Consider the following 25,399-nt stretch of genomic DNA (forward strand, 5'->3'; position numbering starts at 1 on the left):
TATATAAACTTACAGTAAGTATTGAAAATTGCTGTTCTGAAAACTAAATATCTAATGTGAAGTCAGAGCAATTAGAAAAGTGATATTCTAGCCTTATGGTCAAATTGCCACTGGTGCTTTTACCATATCTTTTACTTAGAGCTTTTATCATAGGATATTTTAAAATCTTAAATGTGCCACCATATTTCTTTCTATCTTCTTTGTTTGCCAATCCAGAGTGCTTCAACATTGCCTCCTGTGTATGCTAGAATGATGAGCATATATTTTGGAAATTATTCTGCTTGACCAAAATCAATAAATAATGATCTGCTATACTGATGAAGAGGCAAGCCTCTAACCAGAGGTACATTTTCACCTTAAGTAAAATGCTCAACTTAAAGCTACGTTTAGAAAAAAACATTATCACATACTTCACAAACTTGGAACAGGAGTGATTTAATGTGTTTTATAAAATAAAGTACAGATCAGATGGCTTTTTTTGTATTAAGTGGCATTTTATAGGATTCTACTTGTRAAGACTACAAGTTACTGACTATTGTAATTTTAAAAGCAGATTCTAGAGTTTGAAATTAATTCACACAGATGCGCATTTTTTTATTTTATTTTATTTATTTTTTTAGAATTGCCGTGTTTTGTATTTACCAGCAAACAATTTACAAGGCCATTGTTTCCCAAACAGCTTTTCTGAAATTTTAAAACCTCTTGGAGCATTTCATACCTTTATGTTACTAATACAGTCCTGTCTCATTGTTTGAGACCAAAACATAAAATAAATAAATAAATAAATAAATAAATAAATAAAATTGATGTCAATTTTTGATTTTTTTTAATCAGAAGCATTTTTATTGTTTGTTCTGCTTTTCGTTCATCTTTGCCACATGGAAAGCATGTGAGAGATAAAAAAACATAATAATCCACATATTGTAAACCATGTTGTGGGAAAAAACAAGTTAAGGGCACGTGTCGGAAATGAACCAGTGTTTAAGAACAGAGAGTTTTGCAAAACACAGTAATGCCTTGTTGGAACAGATGATGTAAGAATTCAGTGTCATTCTCTTGGCCAGCTTTTAGCTCAATGGAAGAATGTGTCAGGTGATGGATGGATCTTCCTCTCTTCTCTCAACAGGCTGTTTGGCAAAGAACTTCCTTTACTCCATAATATTTTTCAGCGAGCCTGCTGGCTTTCCTTTCTCATTTTTGTGCTTCAAATGGTCTGCAAACATAAAACACACAAATAAATTGTTATTTTATGCATACCCCTCAATCCCTCATCACACACATACACACACATGTCATAAAAATATAGAAGCCAGATTCTTCTATAATGCACTGCTATCAGGAAAACTACTAATACCAATACAATTCCGGTTTGCCACTAGTTATGTTATGTTCCTAACCTTTTGTGAGTCTGCCTCAGCAGGTGTAGATGCCTACTCCGTTTTGTTTGTATTTTGTTTCAGAACACTTTGTTGGTCAAGTCCAATTTAAGTCTAATCAAGTGTTTAACGGAGCCACAGAGGTGGTGTTTTAAAGTTGTCGGAATCCAGTTCATATTCACTTTTCTTTCTGTCTCTCTTTTGTTTTATAAGGTGTGAAATATCCAGGCTCGTCACCGACTCTTGAAGGCTTGGTCCAAAACCTGGAGCTGAAGTTCTGCAGCCGTGCGATGGTGAAATGTGCCTCGGGAACTGTGGGAGCTGTAAAAGTGTGCGCCAGGACCCCAGGTGTGTACAGCTGTGCCCTGTTAAAACTTTACTGCCTGTGTAGGAGGGAAAGAGTGAGACAGACTAGACTCTTCCTTTACTTACTTGAAGTCATACTTCTACACTCCACTCTGTCTTTGTCGCGCCGTTTCTCCTGCTCATGGTTAATCTTGGTTTCTCTCCAGTTATCTGAGTCGGCTGCTGTTTTTTTTCCTCTGGGTGCTGTCATTGGACTGCGGTGATATCTTTGATAGCAAATATTTTATTGAGCTAGTGTCATAGCAAGGAGTTCACAGGGTCACAATTCTCTGCTAGACTGAAACTAAAGTAGATAAAACTATAGAAAATACAAGATCAAAAAACAATTAATTTGCATACCKTATTTAGTCAAGTATAATACATAAAATTAAATCCATAAAATCATCCATAAAGTTGGGGGGTAGTACTATACTCGGATAAATAYTTTTACTTATGTATTTTAACTGACATATCGGCTTCATTCACAAAATGCCCGAGTCCGGAAATGAGACCGCGTTGTAAAAAGCAGTTGAAAGGAGCTTACCTGTGATGCTCCTCTGTCCTTGAGAGTGAGATAATAACAGAACCAGGCAGGCGACATGATGTGAAAAAAAAAAGGGGGGGGTTATTCCTGCACTTTAGTAATGATAGCGAACTAATGACATTGGCGTGTGACGAGCCGCTGCTGGAACAACAACAAACACATGTTCGTCTGTAATGGCGGCCATCTACCGGTGTTCTGAAAAAGTTTGTTTCCCTGAAAAAAATTTCCCCACCAGAGGGGGTGCTCACGAATAGGAAGTAATCTGCTTTTCCCCCAGAAGATGGCCCAAATCTCACGTGAAGTCTCTTTTGTGTTGGTGCATCCTGGTGGACTATGTGTAAAATGCCAGAATTCATATGATGCTGCTACGAAAGCTCAAAATCGTAGTTTGCTGATACATATTTGTTGYCAAAATACATTTTAGTACATATGGTGTTAAATAAAATGAACAGTCCAATGATCATTTTACTGACATGTATAAAGACTGCAAAGACTGAAAAATCTTGAAGTCTGTATGAAATTGGAGGTAGTTTGAGGATTCAATTTTTTATGCTTTTTAAGCTCAAAAAAGTGGGGGTCGTATTACACATGAGATCGTATTATGCATGAATAAATAYGGTAATTCTAAATCAATATCTACCAGAGTCAACTTTTGTCAGTGTAATGTAAAATGTATTTTGTTTTACTTTTACATAGTCACAAAGATAAGAACAACAGATGAACTRTTTTTATTTTATTTACCAAATAAAAAAAACTTACTTTTTTGAGCTTTATATCATGTTATTATGTCATTCCCTCGTCAAAAAACATATCCAGAGTGTTGTTTGGACTAATTCATCATGTTTGAATTCCTTGAATCTCCTGTGGTGGCCACGTGGAGCTACTTAAACACTTGCTGGTACAAAGCTCTGCCCATTGGTACAAAGCTCCTCCCTGGAGCTCAGTCTGCAGCCGAGCTCCCGCCCCACAGAGCACCCCTCCCTCAAAGCAATGTTTGAAACGGGGCTGAAGTGGGAATGTCAGAAACGGTAGTGGATTCTTAAAGAAACAGAGGCCAATTTCAAAGTGTTTAGACTATGATGCAAAGTTTATTTTTTGATATGTATAAATATTAAATATATAGTCAATATCAGTGTGTGCACTATTCATAATGCAATGGCTGGTTGGAGTGCAATAAATGTTAACTAATGTATTTGAAAAGTTAAGAAGTTGTATTCTTCATGCTAACACAATATTTAGCCAGTAGAACAGAGTTTCACGGCACTGCCAAAAATGCTAAATGTCACAGAATATTAAGTAAAGATTAGAAAGGGAGGAAAGAAAAAACAAGACATATCACACTGATATCATCATTGCAATATGTACAATATTATTGCTATCGCAAGATTTTCCAATATCGTGCAGCCCTAGTATAGAATTGAACTACAGTATATGCCTGGAAAATACCCCCACCCCCTTAAAATTCCTGCCTTTGTTCCACAGATGTTTTTCCAATTTTAGCTAAGATCTGTTTTTATTGACTTTTGTTTTGAAAAACCAAAACAATTGGATTTGACTAACTTGATATTTGCTTATGCCATGCATTATTTTGTTTCCTCTTTAATTCTTTAAATAAAACACAACTATGTTTTTCATATAATTGTACAAACATAAAACTGCTTTGACTCATTGTGCTTAAAGGAGTTGCAGTGTCAGTTTTTTTGGACTATGATTAAGCAGAACCAAGGACTTGAACATCTTCATGCAAGAGTAAAAAAAAAAATCAAAGCACCTCATATGGAAAACAAGATCACTTTAAAGTTTTTAATGGTCTGGCCCCGTCATATGTGATCTTAACATCAACACTCCAGTCAGTCTCCGGTCAGATTTTGAGCTTCAACCAGAGCTGATGATTTTYGGTTTTATTGTGCGTTTCTGCTTCTGCKTCTGTTTTAATGATACAAATCTGAACTGTAAAGCACTTTGGTCAGCTTTTGTTGTTTTTTMATGTGCTATGTAAATAAATTTGTTGTTGACACTGTAAAACATACAGTRTATTCATTCAYAGTAGTTCAAACAAATAAATATGAAAAACTGGGGGTTACATGGGATGATATTTTACAAATACAATTTGTCTTTTAGGGTCAGGAGAAGGAGTGAAGGAAAAACTGGTTCCCCTCATTCAGGGCCCATCTGACACTAAAGAACTTCACATGAGTCGGTGGCTTAATGAGATTCGCAAGCCTGAATCTTTACTGGCTCCTGACCTGCTGGCATTTTCAGTCCAAGTCCCTCAGCCAGGAGATGACTGCAGGAACTCAGGTAAGAGCTGAGCTGGATAACAAACTATCAACTCGCTGTTTGTATTGCTGCTAATTGCTTCTCTGATGTCAGGTAACCAGTTTTGATTCTGTMAGTGTAAGCTTTTGAGGGATGATGTGGGGCTTTAGATTTCTTAGAAATTTACATTCTGCAAAGTGTGTGGAAGTTGAATTTTGTCTTTTGGGATATTAAAGCACAGCTCAGATTATTGTTTTTTTGGAGCATTAGCCAGGTATCTTCTTAGTCCATCCATGGTGTCCAATGTCCAGCTTCTTCAGTAAGTCAGGCCGTAAAAACAGTGTTTCCACACTTGCAAGTGGAATTCCAGTAATTCTTAGGGGCAGCCCTTTTTGGTTTCAGTGAAGATTGATACTTCATAGTTTCTTCTATATCAAAGCTTTCTGTTGTTCTAATGTCTCTAAAGGCCCACATTGTCTCTTCATATACAGTAAGAGCTGTTAAATTCACTGCCCTGTTGTATTTTGGGACCAGTGTGTATGCGCTGTGATACAGTGCTTTAAGTCCTGTCTGATGCCACTCACAATTGTACATGAGGTTTTCCATGGAGGTTTACCAGCTGGAGTGTCGAATCCACGTGATTGTGTGATCCTTTGTAGAAGCTGTGGCACCACGCAGTCTGGATTTACATTACTGTACATGTTGGCATCATAGTGAAAAAAAGAACTGATGATAGAAATGATAAAACTATTACTAACAATATTAACATAATTATTATTAACCCTCTTAGATCCAAGCCTACTCCAGAGTGGGTATCAACATGACACATTTAAGAGCTAATGTGACAAAAATGGCAGCATGCTGAGTGCTCATTTCAATTGGTTTGGACAGCACAGACTTCAAACTCAATAAAAAAAAGTGTTTTTTTTATATTGTTTTTGTTTTTTATTTACTTCCAAATAAAACCAGATTCATGATGAATCATTTTTGCCATAATTTTATGAGCATGTTTTATGCATTACATTTATGCATTCAGTGAACATTTTGTGACCAGGAAGTGCTTGAATGCAACATGACACCCATATTTCTGATTTCTTGAAATGAACCACATGTTCAAAGCAACCAATAAAAAAAGTTTTTCTAGACGCTTGTGGAGAACATGAGAGAGTGTTTTGAAGACGGGAGAACGGAGCGTAGTCAACATTTTGGTTGTGCTGAAACTAATGATACTAATGATAAAATTAACCAAAATGCCCTTGTGTCACCTAAACTTACAAAGTATTTAAAAAGCATTTTAAAATTTCACCTCTATAATGCACAATTCAAATAAACTTAGCATCAAAAATAGTCTTCCTTTAAACTATAATTTTCCTTTTTTTATATTAAATTGATTTGTTGTGCTGCAGCTCACGCACACATACGTACAGAGTGTGGAAAAACCATGGACTGTCTGATATGTCAACACGGAGTGAGTGAAATGAATTAATGGGACCCACTTTATAAATAAGGTGTTTTAAACTTTAGATTTTGGGTTAAATTATCAAGTCATTTTCAAGTAAACAGGGTCAAGTCCAGTTCAAGTCTAATAAATTACACTCCATAATTATGTTGACAATAGGCTATTCTGTTTGAATTAGAGTTATAATTTTAAATGTAATAATTTAGACTAACAATATAAATTGTCCGTTTTCCGCCGCTTATCTGGGATCGGGTGTGGGGCCAGCAGCAGAGAGACCCCGCTCTCCCCAACGACACCTTCCAGCTCGTCCTGGGGGACTCCGAGACGTTCCCAGGCCAGAGGGGATACATAACCCCTCCAGTGAGTCCTTGATTTTCTCCAAAGTGCCAGACATATTTTGAAAACATTTTAAAACGCTTATTTCAGACCCGCATCTGAGACCACCTGCGACCGCGCAGCGCGGGGGGGGGGGGGGGGGGGGGGTGTACGGTGAGCAACGGTGCGGCTTCTGAATAAATGAAAATGATTTAACACAGTTATTGTTTATACATTTAGCAGCTCTTTTTATTCCACAGCTGACCTGCTAAAAATGACAGATTTTCTTTTCTGGATCTCTGACAGACGGACTTCAATCTCTGAACTCGTAAAGTTTTTCTTTTTAGTTTTCGCTGTCATTTTCATGAATGGACACTTCCTGATATCTGAGGCAGGAAACATAGCCTTATATGGTGTTTTTGGGGTGGTAATTATGCTAATCTCCTCTCGCATGCACGAGCAGCTGGATACGAACAGGTGGAATTTACGCAGCTCATTTACACCCTTTTCCTGAAGGTAGAAGAGTTTGTTGAATCTGACGTGACATGTTCGTATGAACCCTTCGTACGAACAAAAGTAAGAGAAATTTAGGAAAAGAATATGAACATGTTCTTGCATGAGGCCCATTGTGCCTAATGTGATGAAGGACTGTGTCTGCAGCTTCATAGGAACTGCTTCTGGCAGTATCACAAACACAGAGATTGGGGGGGAAGGAGAGAAAACGCCATGTATATGGTTTTCATTTTTGGACTGTTTTTTCATTTATTTACAAAAAAAATCAAAAAGTTTCACTGCARGTAGTTTATATACTGTCTAAATTTCATATATTTGATGTCAAATCATTTCGTTAGGTACATTTGTTGTGATTTAAACCTCAAAAAACTAATTTCGTTTTTGGTTTTTATTCATTTAAAACTGATAATACACTATTTTAATATGCAATAAATTTTAAATAACTGCCAGATAATGAACATTTTAGTTGTTATCGAAAAAGGTGAAAAATTATTTACTCGCAGTTTAATTATTGTCCTTTTTTACAGGTAAAATAAGCCAAAAATAACAGGCGGAAAATTTGAGCCTTTTTGACCCTTAGGTGGTCATGTATCAATTGTTCCAAATTTTACATGCAGGTTGATGAAACTGACACAAGTTATTTTTACGTCACCATTCTTTGACACAGAGTTATTTTATATTATGAAGAAAGCTGCATGATGTCATGTCAGTTTATGAGTGGACCTGTCATCAAAACAGAAAAAAGTCAAACACCAAAATTCACTGCTTGTTGTTTATCATAATTACACCTGTTCATTGGGTAAAGTTCTTAATGTTTTTAGGTTGAAACATGCAGTTGTGTGTCAGCATTGTTTGGCACAATATGTTGTGTTATAAATAAGATTAAATTAATAATAAACAAAATAAATGTAAAAACCTCCTAAGCTTATTTGGAATAAATTATCACATTAATTTAATTATCTGAGCCATAAGTGAGTTTAAAAATAGGACGAATCAACTAGTTTAATGAAGAATCTGTCTCTAGTTGTCACTAAGTCTTTATTTGTGTAAGTAAACGTATATTTAACAACCTGTTATAATACACTAGAAATCAGAAAATAGCCTCTATTATATTCAAATTTTTCTGGGGGAGGACCCCCAGACCCCCCTTCAGTGTGTCCTTTACACACACTACAAGTTTTCTGATGCTCCTGTTAGAGAGGAAGAAACACACCTGTAGAGCTCCACCTATGTGTCTCTGTATGAAACTGTGGCTGATTATTAAACTGTATTCTTAGTGAGTTTAAATGGCTGATACAGAACCTGGTTTAATGAAGGTGAACATAATCTCAGTTAAAATGGTTTGATGATTATTGCATCACAAAAAGATAAACGTTTGGTGTTTAGTTTGACGTGCGCAGACAGTTGAACTGAGCCCACGTCATGCACAAAATGTTTATCTAAAGTTCAAGATTAAATGTTTCTAAATCAAAAATTGCTGGAGTGTCATGGATCACAACATTAGTACACAAACTAACTTAACTTATTTATGCACCTCGTGCACTGGCATGGATAGAGGCCCACTGACATCGAGAGTGTACAGGGCCCAGAATTTGGTGCTTCACCCCTGATCACCACCAATAAATTTTCAGGCTCAGGATTTTTTTTTACTTTAAGCCCTGGTCCCAAGTCATTGGTGTAAATGTCCTAGTCATGTCTATAGGCATAATTTTAATGGCTCAAGTAAGACTCAAGTCCAAGTCATGTGACTCGAGTCCCCACCTCTGAAAGCCTGAAATGTTTTTTTAAGTAAAATCCACTGAAAATGGGAAGTTTGTGTAAAGAAACAGTTTTTTTCATGTTTAGATGTCACTCAGGTATCCTATTCTTGTATTGAGCTGACTACACACAAACCTAAAATACTACGCTTACATTTCAGGATTTATTGATCTGAGAGCAGTCATTGAAACAGACATTAAATGCATTTTCTTGAAGTCGTTGTGCAAGTAAATTTTAAAAGCTAATATTTGTTTTTACTTTTTTATATTACAAATAGCTGGGATAGTGTTTACAGCTGCAGTTTAATGACATGAGCTTCTGTAAGTTCTTTGTAGTGAATTGTTTAATGTTTTTATTTGGTTTTGGAGACCATATAGTTTCATGGCTCATAAAGTCTGTACACATTTTACTTAATAAAACTTGACACAAACACACAGCAGAAAACCCCCAAAATCATAAAGAGATAGAAGATGAAGGTGATGAAGGTGCAGGCTGAGTCCCAGAAGGAAAGCTAATTTTCCCAGCAGATGTTGAGTGGTGTAGGTCTGCAGTTCTTCTCACTAATACCTCGTCTCCCTTTTCCTGTCTTCTTTAATGTCTTTCCTCATTTACTTCTTACTCTGTCAGCATGTCTGTGTTCTCATTATCATAAGATTAGTTTTTCCTTATTTCTACAATATTCTTTATTTCCCTTCTTTTTTAAGTTTTCTTTTTAGTTTTCAAGGGGGGATTAACTTTTATTAGACTTCGTAGTAGTAGCCACACACTCTGATACATACACACAGATGAAAAGTTTGAATTTTTGCCAGGAAATCTCCTTTTATCTCTCATAGACAATATTAAAACAATTTGAGGCAGAAGAGTTCATTTTGCAGTTAAAAAAAGAACCAAACTAAAAACCTTTCTTTTTATTTCTGGATATACGCTGTGTTCAAAGTGTTGTGAATACTGAAAGACGAGCAGACTGGGTGTGTGCAAAAACTCCTCTGGTTGTCCACGTAAAGGTCTGTTTTTTGTTAAAGGAGACATATAATGCTTTTAAATCCATCTTTTTCACATTTAAATCCTTCTGTTGGGGTCTGTGGAACTGCAATACTTTGGTCTGAATTCCTCCTTATTGTAACTCCACAAACCCTTCTTCCACCCCATTTCTAAGCAGAACAACTCGCTTTGAGGCAGTCTCTTTAAATCCAAACAAGGCGCTTCAGCCCCCAGCGCTACACATTCTCCTCTCRTCACTGAGGTCCTCCATCCACATGACAGAGAGGGGAACACAAAAATGACTCAGCCTGCAACTGAAAATATGGATGGAGGACCGCAGTTTAGCTTGTTAGCTTGTCATGCTAGCGCTGAGCTAATACATATGGGACAATATAGCATCGGCGCTAGCGCAAAGGCTAACAGGCTAAGCTGAGGTTCTTATTCCATGAAGCAGCTCTGTTGTCCTCCATCTATATTTTCAGTTACAGGCTGAGTCATTTCTACCTTCTCCTCTCTGTCAACGCTCTCTGGTTTCATTTAAAAGAGTCAATCGTCAGATATTGTCCAAGATTAACCTTCAAGGTGGATATAGCTTGCTAGCAGCCTTGCACCGAGGACCTATCCACGTCATCATTTACCCAGAATGCTTTGTGTGTAAATAAAATGGCTCCGTCCGTCTTAAAATATATTTTTGAACAATTTACAAAACTAAACATCCTACAGTATTTTTACAGTCTTTATTTTACAGTTAAAATGTATGTTTATCAAATAAAATCTAATGTTACAACTAATCAGGGATCCCTTTTAAGATTAATTTTAGTCATAACTTGAAAAAGGAAAGTGCAAGGCTGCACGAGAGTTGAATGTCGTACATGTGAAGGACTGTGTAACAATACACTCCTGATCAAAATCTTAAGACCAGTCAAAAAAGTGCAAGAATTCGCATTTTGCACTATTGGATCTTAAGAAGGTTCTAAGTAGAGATTCACAATGTTAAAGGAAAAAAATCAGTGCAAGAGACAAGAACTTTTGAGCAGGGAATTTTCTGAAAACTGCATTTACACTCAAACATGATTTTTTCAGCTGATCAAAAGTTTAAGACCATAGTCTTTAAAGGTCAAAAGCTGTGCAAAAATCTGGATTCCATGTCATTTTCTGTCAAGTCTTTACACTGTCAAGACCTCCTGATGGCAAAAGTAAAAAAACTCACTGACTTTGAACGCGGTARGATTGTTGAGCTGCATAAGCAAGGCCTCTCACAACGTGCCATCGCTGCTGAAGTTGGACGCAGTAAGACAGTCATTTTGCATTTTTTAAGTGATCCTGAGGGTTATGGAACAAAAAAGTCAAGTGGTAGACCCAAAAAAATTTCACCAGCTCTGAGCCGCAGGACCCGATTGGCTGTCCGTCAAGACACGGGATGATCCTCTATCCAAATTAAGGCCATTACTGGTGCTGACTGCAGCCCAATAACCATCAGACGGCATCTGTGAGAGAAGGGCTTCAGAAACAAAAAACGTCTTCAAAGACCACGTCTTCTTCAACGCCACAAAATTGCCCGTTTGGACTTAGCAAGGGTGCACCAAACATGGGGCATTGAAAGGTGGAAGAAAGTTGTCTTCTCTGATGAGAAAAAATTTAACCTTGATGGTCCTGATGGCTTCCAACGTTACTGGCATGACAAGGAGATCCCACCTGAGATGTTTTCTACACGGCACAGTGGTAGGGGCGCCATCATGATTTGGGGTGCGTTTTCCTTCAATGGAACAATGGAGCTTCAGGTTGTGCAGGGGCGTCAAACAGCAGCTGGCTATATGGAGATGTTGCAGCGGGCATCCCTCATGACTGAGGGCCCTCGTCTGTGTGGTAATGATTGGGTTTTTCGACAGGACAATGCTGCAGTTCACAATGCCYGCCTGACAAAGGAGTTCTTCCAAGAGAATAACAYCACTSTTTTGGACCATCCTGCATATTCCCCGGATCTAAACCCAACTGAGAACATTTGGGGATGGATGGCAAGGGAAGTTTACAAAAATGGACATCAGTTCCAGACAGTGGATGCCCTTCGTGAAGCCATCTTCAACACTTGGAGCAACGTTCCCACTAGCCTCCTGGAAACACTGGCATCAAGCATGCCTAAACTATTGTTTGAAGTCATCAGCAAGAATGGTGGAGCTACTCATTACTGAGTCTATGGTCTTAAACTTTTGATCAGCTGAAAAAAAATCATGTTTGAGTGTAAATGCAGTTTTCAGAAAATTCCCTGCTCAAAAGTTCTTGTCTCTTGCACTGGTTTCTTCTTTTAACATTGTGAAGCTCTACTTAGAACCTTCTTAAGATCCAATAGTGCAAAATGCAAATTCTTGCACTTTTTTGACTGGTCTTAAGATTTTTATCAGGAGTGTATGGCTCAGTCAAAACATCCCTAACCAGTCTGTAAAAAGATCGCTAAAAATCACCACAATGCCTCAATATGTGGAGGTTGCAGATTTGCTTTGTGCGTGTGTAAAATCGGCCACCCCCACCCCAGAAGGTTAATGGCTGGACAGATTTGAACTCCGTTTAGACTAAGCTTAGTTCAATTATCCGGAAGTATGCATGGACCTAATTAGACCACAATGCATTGCAAATGACTGACTTTCAGTGTGTGTATTAGTAGCTGTAAAAAGTTCAGTTCATATGTAATTGCTGTGTTGTCTCAGTCTCAGAAGTTTTGACAAGCTCTGCAAATTGCCAACACTGCTTGTGGACATTCATTCCGGAAGTTATTTATTCCCTCCTTCATTTATCATTGTTAAAGCCTCATAAGTCCAAATCTTTGTGATACATAAGTGTCTGATAGATTTTACATGAACAAGTGTTTATAAATTTCTCTGATTTGGACCATTTCTCTCTGGATTTTGTCTATGATATAGTATTGTGTTGGACATATGTTTAAGACAAGCCACAAATTAGTTGTTTTTTTATGTCCATAATAATTGCTTGGGTAATGTATGTGTTGTGGCAATGGAATATCAGCTTGGACACATTTTTGTCTTAATGAAATCCTACTTTTTGTAACCTTTTCATGTCAAGCTCTAATTCTCATAGATGAAGTAGTTTTAAAATATGGCCATTGACATCTGTTTTCTGTCTTATTGTTTACCAGCTGAAACAAAATTCCAGTTTACTTAGAAAATAAAGAGAGTGGGTTAGGGGGTTTTGAGCAGTGGTTAAAAGGGAGTTCCTGTACACTTGCAGAACTCCTGCGGATTTCGACTATGTTTTTATTTAATGGAGTTGAGGTTGGAACATTCTAATAAATCAAACTCAATTAAAGGCATGGGTTTTAACACAGAAGATCTGAGTAGCTCTGCTTTGAAATGGCCCTTTTTAATAGATCCAAAGGGGTTTAGTAATTTTATATCTTGCCCTCAACTCTTGTCACAGTTTAACATGATATATTCTAATTAAGTTGTAGCTCCAAATGGGTTCAAACTTTTTCAGACTTTTCACCTCTCATTCACAAGGCTTCCTCCGTTCTGAAAACAAGTTAGAATTTAATGCTTTCAAGTCACTGTTGGGACAACTACACTGAAGGGTCATTGGAGTCTGTAACCCACCTCTCTGCCCTGTTTCTCATTTGGGTCATTGTCTAAGGTTCAACAGGAAGACAAATACTTAAAGCATTTTTGTTCAAGGTGTAAGTGGTTGTGAAACATTGTAGACACAGGATATAACTGTATAGACACCTCTGTTTAATGTTATCATTTTTTATTCAATATACATTTCAATTCCACGTCAAATGACATGCACACTACTGCCCTTGTAAAAGTGTCCCTTATTTTTGGAGAGTTGAACAGTCATATGTGAAAGATTCTCATTTCTCAGCTGGTAAAATGGTTGTTAGACATTTAACAAGAAGGCCTCAGGAAAACAAATATTGAAATGCCTCAAAAGCTGCTGTAATCAATAGGTTCACATCAGTTTTAGCCATTTGTCTTGTCCCTTGGTGTAGTAACTTGACCTGTAAAACTGACCTGACTGTACATGTGTTCCACCTGGCTAGATGCTAACATGTCAGGGAAGCACAATTGGTCAGCTAGCGAAACAACATTTCTATTAAAAACTTTGAAAAGTTCAAACTTATTGAACACCTTGATTGTATAAAGTGTAGGAACACAGAGTGCAGTAACGTGTCCTTTCTGGGCACACAGAAAACAGAGAATGTTTGTTTATGTTCATCATGGACGTAGAACTACTTCTGTGTATTTTTTTAGAAATAGTTTACAACCCAATCATGTCAGTACTTCTGAATAAAAGCCTGTTTCATGTAAACATTTGTCTTGATGGGATTAATAAATTATCTGCCCATAAAAACGATACGTTCGGATTATTTAATCCAAATACATTTCAGTCCGATCAAAGAATATTGCGCATGTAGACATAGTTATTGACGAGCAATAAGGGAAGAATGGTTTGTTCTCCCATTTGGTCAAAGATAGACTATATAGGGCAAAGTGCAATAAATGTAAATTTTCATTTGCTCCAAGTGTAATAAATTCAATCCCTCTCTGTCATTTAAAGTAGCCATTTTTTGTTCATTACTAAATATTTGTAATGGTTTTGTTTAATGAGCATGGCTGAACTTGATGAAATTGTTTGCATGACCTTGTGTCCTTGTGTCTGTTATTGTCATTTTAATCATTTCTGTAAGCATTTCTCCTGAGTAATGATGAATTTCTGAAGCTGAAAATGACTAAAGTTATTCCTGAACTTATAATAACTTCTCCTTAGTTGATGAAATTTTCCCCTAGTTTATTTGGCTTTGTTACTTAAATATTTCAAACTAGGTTTAACAATTTTTAAAAAGCTGATATCAATGTTTTCAGGCTTTAATGTGAGGTTTGAAAGGTGCAGAGGTTGTCAGAATGTTTTGCATATTATAAAATAACACTCTTAATTATTTAAAGTTTGGGTGAAAACTTCATTTGACCAAACACCTCTGACACAGAGAGCTGTCTTTTTAGTAATTGTGTGTGAATCGACATTGTTCCAAATGGGGAATTCTTTTTATAAAAACCCTTGACCCTTCAACTGGGTTCAAGTGGGCTGAGAGGTATGGTACATATGTTTCCTTAGTTTAAGAACACTGTTATTAATTTAAATTTAAAGCTAAACATATGTGACTGCTTCTTTGGTATTTTTAAACAGCTTTGTTTGGCAACTTTTTTAAGATTAGATTTTGTCCCGTCATTGTCAGAAAGTCATCTGATAATGATTGCGTACTATAAATTTGTGTTTGCTTTGGAGTTCATTGAACACTGATTCAGTGTCATGTTCTGACACTGAATCAGTGTTCACTGAATGCCTCTACTGTAGACAGTAAACGGTTGTTTACAAGTGTGACTTATTTATCGGAGATCTGGTTGTAGATCTGTATCATCTGGTCATTTATTCAGTAGAAAGTGTTACAAGAATTTCTAAGACCAGAAGAGCAGCTTTGTTTCCTACTGTGAATTATTAGCAACTCTTAAAAGACTAAGCATGATTATTTATTTATTTATTTTATTCCTGGGCAGTAGCAGCTGACCTATCTTCTTCAGCCTGGTCTTGTGCCTGCTAATGCTGATAGGTTTAAAAGACCAAAGGGTCCTTAGATGGGACCAGTAAGCTTAAGTAAAGGATGTAAAGGTTAGAGGGCATGCGATGAGCTGAGATTTAAGCTGAAATGTGGGACTAGCAGAAGTCTGCAGGTGTTCCCCAACACCACCAACATACACACACTGCCTTCACTGAGTTTCATTAGTTTAGGGACCAGCGAGTCGGGTGGGCTGGTGATCATAGAGAAGACAAAGAAAAAGAGGGAGAGGAATAGCATGTGTTTTCCCTAGGCACACCAACAGCTGTGCGAGAATGATTTATGCTTTTCTCAGAACTCTGGGATCTCAAAATGTTACATTTAATCAAGCACACTGAGAGCAGAGCAAAAGTTAAAGATGTTCTCTATAAACCCTTCCAGTTTTGATCTCTTTTCCATACTGGAAGGTCTGTGGGAACGAGGGAACAAAGTTATCTTTAATCTCAATTTAAGATATTGGAGAGAACTGTGAATGCCACATAAATAATCCAATAAGAGTTCCCATGGTTTTGCAATATGAAACACGCTTTATTTTTTTAATAGATTCATTTTAGAAACATTTTTCTCCATAATTTGCTGTTTAGATAAATTGAAGAAAATGTTTTCATACCGTTAAATCAGTCAACTTTTAGTGCCTGTTTACTCCTCTTGTAATCATGACTCATTTTTACTTCATTGTTCATAAAATAAATTTGTTACATGTTACATTTATTTTTGTTTCTTTGGTGCCATAGCCATACAGCCTGGTATACTTCTACAGTAGTGTGCATTAGTTTTAAGTGTCCCAAGGGAGCAGGCCACAGCGACCAGAAACAGGTGGTCTGTAGACCCAAAGACTAATGAGAGCAGGTGGGAATGAAGCGCCTGCTGACTTTGATCTRACCACTTCACACAAACACACACATCATAGACAAACACAATTACACTCATTGGTTAGTGCGTGCACATGCGTACAGATGTATGGAAAAGCACTGACACAATAGATGAAGTGTGAAGTGACATGAGATCTCCCTTCATAGGCTCCTCCATTACAATCTTTCAGAAGCCTGTCACACTTTCATTTGTCCATCTATCATGCTTTTTTCCCCCTCTTTCTTTGTATGTGTTTGCTCACTCCATCGAGTGTTAAATCAACAGTTTGGCTTTGTTTCAGGCAGCAGCTTGATGGCTTTAAGCTGCTGCCTGAACTTTTCTTTCTGATAAATCTTCCTTAAACTAAATGGTACAAAAAAATACATTTCTTKTATGTTTTTGAAAACTCCCAGAAAGAAATTTATTAAACATTCTTGTACATAAAGTTAAAAATTCTTGCATGGAGTTCCTTACTGAACAAGAGATTATAAAATACCTGCTTTAGATAATACTCAGCTGTATGTACCTGTGAGCCACAGGATTAAAATCTGATGCCAAATACTGACTTGGTCCTCCTTCAGTCACTGATACAGTTCTGTCAGTACATGACCTGAAGACAGCAGATTAAATCCTATGCTTTGAGAATTATTTTGGGTCTCCTTTCAGCCCCAAGTGATCAGGTTTGTGGAACTGGGTGGGTGTTTCTGCATTTAGATTTTCAGTCTAGAGATCAATACCAGAGTTTTACCATTTAAGCGATCTGCGTGTTCCATCCAAAATGGCAAAATTAGCTCTCGTTGTTGCAGCTGCATAACGAAAACAGTGTCATGTTGTTCTCAGCTTCGAGTCTTTGGCCCCTTCTTGTCACAACCCTTCAGAGAACTTTCACCCCCCTCCATATAGGAAATTATTGTGTGATTGGTCAGACGTTTGTGGGCATGGTTGTTCATGCTGAAAGTGCTTGGACGCTTCATTTTGCTCCAACCATTTGCTTCCAGAATCCGACTGTTGTACCCAGAAGCAGACATTTATAAAGATAGCCAAATGGCCAAAAATGCATATGGAGACGAAACAGGCGCTGTGCATGAAGGAATCTGTCGACCAAAAAGTGTGACTAGTTGAAGGAACAGTAGCTTTGTGGTACACAGAAAGAGGCTTCCTTTTCTGACTGCAAGGGCACTAAATATGAACGCCCACTTTGGATCCATAACCTTTGTGAAATTTAATTTTCATGGGTGAAGATAATCAAATCATAGCATCGGAGCTGCCTTTCTGACAGACTCATCACAAGCCACCCCTGAATGGCTATTTTCCAGCTACGTGCCAAGTTTCTAAGAACTCACCAACAGTGTTCAGTCTCAACCATCACAGTGACTTGAGTGAACATTACTGTAAAAAGTTGCTGCCACTCTTATCATGTTTCAACAATCTGTGTGTGTGTGTGTTTGAAGTAAGGCAGATAATGTGGAGATTAGACCCAAGGGAACCTGCTCAGAGCTAGTTATTGAGGTCAATCATGGCCCATTACTGGAGCTGTTCATCTGTGAAGTGTTGGGCTACTTAGGCCACTCTCACAGAGCTTAAAGCCTGACTAGAGTGTAAGGCTGAGGGACATGCACAGAGACGGAGGTTTAACGAAATCAAAACTGAGGCTGGAGGTAGGATAGGATTGAAGTGTGGGTCTAAAGCTGCTGCTGCATTAGCCTCTTACATGATATTACAGCTCTCATGGGACTGTTTGGCACAGGCCATTTTACATCGCTTTAAGAATTATACTGTGCATTCTGTTTTTGTATCATAGTGAGACTAAGAAATAGATGAGACCAAATGACTCAAATGCTTCATGTAGGGAAATGAATCAAGCTCCTTTTGGATATTTTTGCCAGGTCATTCACATTATAGTTTAAATCCAACCTCCGTCAATCTACTGAGTCAGCAGTCCATGACCCTTAAGTTACCCACATGTGCAGAAAAAAATGACACTCAGCATGCTGTTTAGAAAAGTAAATATGCTACAAATGTTAGCAATATAAGTTGTTTAATCAGGACTACTAAATTATCTGCCATGCTTGTTTTGTCCAGTGAGGTACTTAATCTTGCTGCTTCCTATTTACTCCTGTTCAGAATTGCACTTTTGGAATGAGGGCGAATAAATGTAGAGGCAAGAAAAAAACTTGAGTTTTGATCACATCATGCTAGTGTTGGTTTGATCCAACATGTTGGTAGACCACAGTTTGTATCATATATTGGTTTAACTTCAGTCATCCCAAGACTTGACAAACATTTAGAACGTTTTTAAAAAGTCAAAGCAACTGGATGTCTGCTCTGTAGCTGAAGACATGCAGAGTTTTGAGCCTTAAACTTTGTGGTGTTTGTATCAATATTATCAATTTCTGGATTGATCCGTATGGATGTAAAAGTTGGACGAAATGCGACATGACCGTTCAGACTGTCGCTTTGAAAAACGTTGGATCTGTATCTGATTTTAGTGTGACATAAAAAAAAACTTGGGTCAGATTTGAAAAGATTGTATTTGTCATTCAGACGGTCATAAAAAATCAGTTATGTACCACGTATGGGCAGAAAAATGGGATTTGGGTCACTTTTGCCAGCAGTGTGAACGTTGACTAATTGAATGTTGTCACTGGATCAAAGGTCGCCGCATTCCACAAAGTCAGATCAAACATCACACAGCAAAATCAAAACAATTGGCTTCCCTGCGTCAGTTAATCAGGATTTAGGGTTTTATTCTCACAAAGTAGATAAAATAATGTGAAGGCTGACTGAAGAGCCAAAACAACATCTGTAGTTATGCACATTTGAATTAGTGTAGTTAGATTTCACTGCCACTCTTTCATTCTGTTTCGACTGTAGTATTTCAGTGACATTTTGGATGCTTCCAGATCTACTATACAGATATGTTTTTGCACCAGGCAGTAGTTCAGAGGTTGTCCTGTGACGGGGAACTTCTCTTTTTACACACTGCCATTTTTGCTGACAAAGACGAACATCAGTTTGTGGTGGCTCCCTGTTCATCACGCCACTTAGTTTTTCAGTGTCTGTCTGCGAGCCAAGCTTCTGTCTTTCATCTCTCATTACTGTTGTTCCAGCCAGTAAGATCAATCACCACCTCCTCACATCATTAAAAGTTGGTTACTGATTCATACTCTGCCAGTGCTYGAGTCGCATACAGGCTAACCAGGGTTCATACAGATGCTGAATAGGCAGAGCAAAGCAAGCAAGMTGGAGTTCTGTACCAGTAGCCAAACCAATATGTGTCTCATTGCTTGAGTGCCCATCAGAAAACACATTGTGGGCGTGGGAAGGGGATGAGAGCCTATTAGCTTTTTCACAGCTCAGCTGTCGCAGCATGCCTTCTCCCTTGTACCAAGACCTCATATTGCCTCTTTCCCCCAACAAACTCTCCTCCACTTCAACTCCCTCCTATTATGTGCTTCATACAGATTTTCCCAGGCCACATTGTTGAGCTAATCAGTTTGTGTGCACTCTGTGGGCAAAGCTTTACCACACAGAATTACAGCAGCACCAGCTATACTAAATATCATCTGAGTAAAACTCTGAGAGCAAAGTCCACATAAAGCAACAGTGATGATGTTGAAAAGGGGATTAAAAAGGAGGAGGAGTATAAGTACAGAAAGGCTAAGACTGCGTATGATCTTTGAAATTTCTTTTGATGCTGAAATGTAGATTAAACCTGGGAGATTGTAAAAACATGCAATTAATTAAGCTAATGGTTATGTGAAGGGAGTCTGCCGCAGTGGTATCAGTAAGAGGGATTTCTCACAACTTTCACAGACTAAAAAGAAGAGTCATTAAGAGAATCATTCGATAAGAACCAGGCTGAGGGAGTTAAAGATGGGCTCAGTCAAGAATGGAATATACCACACACCATATAACGTTGAACTCACTCATGTAACTCCTTTATTCTTATAAACTTTCATTCACAGAACAGATGACTCTCATTAGTGACAATTAGCACATCAATAGACTTTCAGGGTTTTCACATGTGCAGGAAAGCTTTTAAAATKAACTAAAAGTCAGCTTTATCAACGTTTCACTAAAGAACAGCCCATCCAGAGGACCTACTTATTTTTTCTTTTTGAGCTTTATCATCGTTTGTTAGAGAGCAATGAAGAGAAAAAAATATCTGACTATTATGCATATCTTTTAAAATACAAAAATTCAAAGAAAACACCTTTATATTTAAGAAACTTGACATAATACATAATTTTACTCATTTTGTCACATAACTGACTCTTTTCTTTTGAACTTGGCTCAGCCAAGGTGAAACAGGAAGTTGCATCAAACGGGAACTCTTTAAAGAAAGCAACTCCCTGGTCTTTGATTATTGAAACAATATTATTTGAACTCTGACTCTTCAGCTCTCTGATAAAGACTTAAAATAATCTAAAGAAACATCAGATTTTTCCCTACAGTCTGTGTTTTATTTATTGTTATTGTTTTGTATATGCTATATAGTTATTCACATTCTGACATTCCCCTTTGACATCACATCCTGTTACTTCAAATGTGAATATTTAACTGTTCATCTCAGCAATGTGATTTTTTTTATTGCAATATGTTATTAATGTTATCCACCCAAAAATGCATCCAAGCTTATTACCAGACATTGATATCACAGACACTTTAATTTGTTGGGTGAAATAAAAAAAAAGTACATTTTTTTTCAAGCTTTAAGCTGTAACGATATTATTTGCTAAATGCAAGCTGGCCCAGGGTAAAGTCTTAGTTTATACCAGAATAGTCTTAGTTCTCTTCTTCCAGATGACATTTTTCAATTCCCATTTTTGCAACTATTCGTTAACACTCATTAGGAATGTAGAGATAATAAAAGGACATTAAAAGTATCGATGCATTGGCCCCTAAAAGCAGCAAATATATGAATGCTGACAGTCGTGTTTTGTTTTGTTTTTTTTTAAATCAGAAATTTCCCTCTGGAGAGTTGGGTTAACTGTGTTTCTCAAAACAGCTAGGCCACAATAAGATTGCATCCATTTAAATAGGTTGTTTTCACAACACTGAAAATATAGCTTTTTTAATAGTTGCAAATGATTTAAGTCCAACTTGACATTTTGTATGTGCATTTACTACACAGACAAACTGCCATGATGGTGATGCTTAACAAAAAAGCAGAAGGCTGCACTTATTGATTTCAGTGTGTATCTCTGTATGACGCTAATAGTTCTAATCCAGCATGACAAAAGTAATTTATTTCAGCTCACAGATAATGACTGCAGGGAGAGGGGTTCTCAGTAGCCTGGTTAGTATCAGTTGATCCACCATCTTGTTTACTGCTGACCTGGGACTGGAGGGTCACACAATGATTAATCTTTTATTGTAACCAAATAAAGTTTCTGCTTGTTTTATCATAAAGTGTGTCCCTAACTTTGGATCTTTTTTCAGACACTTTTGAACACACATGCAGACACACTTGCACAGTTTGACTTAGCTTCAATTTATTAATTTGTGAGCATTTTAACTTATTTTGGAAATAATAAAAATAAGAACTGGAACTTTTGTAATAATCTAATCAAAGATAACTGAATTCCTATTTTTTATTAGACAAAGGGAATAAAAATGTATAAAACGATCCTGGACGAAGAAATTATAAAACCGCTGGTAGTGGCTCATTAGGGTCATCTTGGTAACTACACACCTGTTTTTCATTCCCTGTTACTCTTCAAAAACTACGTTTTATGGGAATAAAAAACTCAAAAGTGTCCCATTTTCAATTTTTAGATGTCTACAGTTATATTTAATGGGCATGATTAGTTTAAAAGACCCTTCACTTCCTGTTTCAAAATTAAAACTCTCGGCTCAATAATGGAAATCATTGAGAGTCTTCATTCTTTCGTTTTGGTTGTACATCCAAAGACTTTTTTTTTCTTGGAGCTAAAGGAAAATGGGGTGCCCAAGATTGGATCTACTTAAAATATTTAAAGGAATGTGTGGATTTAAGATTTGTTTGATAGGAATTTGAACAATTGCTTGGAAGTTGAAAAATACAATTTGTTGGAATAAAACTTGAACGTAAATCCTGTAACTGTGAGTGAAACACTGAGTGAAGGAAATCAAATGTTCCTACATTTTGATATGTAAATAGTAAAGGAAAATTTGTTTAAACGTTGCTGGGAATAAAAAGAGTTTGCAAAAGTGGAAACTGCTCATAAGTTACTAGCATCACATTCAAAGTTGGAAAATCCATCCATCTTATTTTTCAGTTTTCTGTGCAGCAGAACCAGTGCCCATCCATATCAGTTATTGTGTGAGAAGCAGGGTTCACTTTGGACAGGTCTTCAGTCCATCATAGGACCGCAGACACATTTACGAGACAAATGGTCCTTCATGCCCTCTCACATAATCCCAATTTTGAGTTAACAATTACATTTGGTCAGTGAAAGTAAACCCAAATACCTGAAGAAAACCTTTGAATACACCATGCTGTGTTCTTCATATTAAACATGGCAATTTGAATTTATTAAACAAGTTTGATATTTGAATTGGGCTGCCAGCGCTGCAGGTCTGCTCTGGTGCTGCAGAAATCAGTTTTTAGGGTCTACTTTTACACATGAATCCAAACCCATTCCTGAACTTCACCAAATTTACTGTTTTCTTCAGACCCTTTCTTTCAATGGCTTTTTTCAAATTGTACTTTTCATCCCTCACCCATATGCTCTTTCCCCTTAGACCTTACAACTGATTCTGGCCCCCACCCCACTTAACCTCCATCTACTTGCCTGCCAGGTTTGGTAAGAATGTTAATGGAAGCTGTCAATGGAAACTTATTTAAAAGGTGATGGGGAGCACCGAACAGGGCATCTTCTGGTGACAGAGACCATGGCTCAGTGAGAGTTATGGTTTTTGGGTGAAGAGAGCACTCTGCTCCCTTTCCCCTCTCAGCTTCTTCTGGTAACCTGAGCCCAATATTTTTTCAAACCTTGGAAAGCCCTGAGACTGGTCATTTTCAACTCAGCTACACTTTTATGACCAGTTGTCTTTCTCTGACTTTGAGGACCCGTTATGTTTGTTTATTTTTTCTTTTTCTCCATTACACCATGCAGCTCAAACAAGTGCAGTTGTGACCTAATTTCTTGACTTGTGTGCTGATGTGTGATAACTTTACACACGGGGAAGTCTGGAGTTTTACAGCCACTTCATTTGTTTACTTTTCTTTAACCTTTTGCCATTAATTTAACTTTTCCTGCAAATGTATTTCTCACCCTAGTCTTATCTGCAGCATTGCCCTACTTCAGTTACAAATACCTTTTACTCCCAAGGGATTTATTTTTAAAAGAAGTCAATAGTAAGTCCCACTTTGAGCTAAAGCCCTAAATTTAAAATGCTTTTTTTCTTTTTTCCATTCATAGCTGATTTTTGAATAAAAAAAAAAACATACATTATACTGACAAATCGCTCATTATTGAAATTAATGAAGGAAAACATTTCAGATTGAAATATGATCCCATGTTTTGAAAGCTGTGGCTAATGTGTTTCTGTACCCACAGTGTGTATTAGCCTAACTAGCTTTCAACGTCCACAGACTGGCCTGACGTGAGGCCCGACACTCTGCCTTTGGGCCACAGCCTTCCTTCTTTGAGGCTAAGCTCAGCAGCCAGGCAGCAGACTTTGCTCCAGGCTTTCATGCCTCACAGCTTCTTGTCAGCTCCCCGGCTTTCAGCACTAATAGGGCCTTGCTTCTTTGGTATGCCTGGGAAAAGCAGGCGAGACCTTTGACATAAGTGTCACACAATATGATTGGCTGGTCGTACCTGGAGTGATTTTAAAAAAAGTATTTAGTGAACCACAGCCTGACTTGTAGTTGATCTGACACTAAGGTGCKCTCATATGGTTCATTGTGTTTTCTGTTCTGCTGGAGAAATAAAAGGTTTAAAGCGCACTGATTTTGGAGACACATGGACCAGGAACCAAAAGGCAGTTGCTTTAAGTGATTAAAGATTATAATGCTTATGTGTATGCTTGTAGAACAGCAGATGTGTAATTTGTAGTTTTTAGAGTGTGAAGTTGGCTGTGCTACAACGCAGMCTGACATTTTAGAGTACATCTGCTCTAAATAAAATTTGCAGTGAAGCTAAACTAAAGTAATCATTTGTGTTTCGTAATTTTAATTGAAACACATTTTCAGAAATTTTGTCAAGGGACAAGTTTTAATCCTGTGCAAGATTTCTAGACATGYCATTTCATGAATCCACAGCTGACACATTTTTATTGAGCAACAAAAAGATTAGAATAATAGTAAAAATAGATTTGAACATAAAAGTAAAGAATGGATTGTCTCAGCTAGCATCATTGAAGGATGAGACGACTGCTGATTGACTACAGAATGAGTCTGCTGTGTTTTAAAGTGTCRGTGTCAGGCTGTGATTTTAGACAGGCAGTGGATCTCTGGCCAGGTGGAGGCACTAAATTCAGACTGATTCTCCAGTCAAGAAGAGAGATGAGCTGTCTACACATGTGGTGGTCTACACGCACTAGGTCAGCTTTYACCGGGGCCTGTTACGAAGTACTGGAAAGCTGAAAAGGTTAAGCCATTTCACTGTGTGCAGTCTATTTGAGATGGCATGTAGATCTCAGTCAGTAAGTAGAGTTTACACCAGTAAGTATGATGTAACAAGTCAGAATATTTGAACATCATGTGCAGTTAGATTCTCGTCAGTCTGTCCCAGCACAGCTATGTAGCTTACCATCATCAGTTTGTGAATGAATAATGTGAAGCATCTTTGAGTGTCTAGAAAAACACTATACAAGACTGATTGATATGTCATATCAAAATATGTGCTRAGCTTGTTTTGATAAGTTTAATTCAAATCATTTATGTGATATCTATTTTATTCTGAGTTCTTTTTTTGTCCAGCTGATACATTTGCCAGTATCAAAGTTAAAAGATTTTAAGAGAAACACCAACTCTTGTGAATTTTGGGCTGGGCGGTATGACCTCAAATTCATATAACGGTATAAACTGTACCCCTTCACGKTAATGGTATATATCGGCAGTAGAAAATTATCATGAAAAGTAAAGATAATTAAATTTTATAGCATTTTTTTCAGAGAACTATAATCTTAATCAAACCGAGCATTTTTGCTTTAATATCTGCCTACCAAACAATGAGCTTCCGCCTGCTATCAGCTGCTGCTCTGCTGCGAGCTCATCTTCATCATCTTCATCATCGGAGCAGAAGCCGACTTTACGTTAGCAAGATGGATTAATGGCTGAACGAATGTCCACATCTTTTTTTTTAATAATCTCTGTGAGTAACAATACTTTAAAAAAAGTTTTTTTCTCCGACAATTGGGTGCGGAAAAACTACAGTTGTTAA

At 37.4% G+C, this 25,399-nt stretch overlaps 1 protein-coding gene across 2 annotated transcripts in view; it reads left to right on the forward strand.

Moving 5' to 3' along the window:
* Positions 1-25,399, forward strand: part of vps13b (vacuolar protein sorting 13 homolog B) — a 394,105-nt gene that overhangs the window by 91,825 nt on the left and 276,881 nt on the right. For both annotated transcript variants that reach the window (XM_014010833.1, XM_014010832.1), the window contains exons 18-19: positions 1,590-1,724; positions 4,387-4,566. In XM_014010833.1, coding sequence (XP_013866287.1) covers positions 1,590-1,724; positions 4,387-4,566 — 315 coding nt within the window. The remainder of the gene's footprint in view (positions 1-1,589; positions 1,725-4,386; positions 4,567-25,399) is intronic.

Source organism: Austrofundulus limnaeus, unplaced genomic scaffold (assembly GCF_001266775.1).
Source record: "Austrofundulus limnaeus strain Quisiro unplaced genomic scaffold, Austrofundulus_limnaeus-1.0 Scaffold74, whole genome shotgun sequence".
Lineage (NCBI taxonomy): Eukaryota > Metazoa > Chordata > Actinopteri > Cyprinodontiformes > Rivulidae > Austrofundulus > Austrofundulus limnaeus.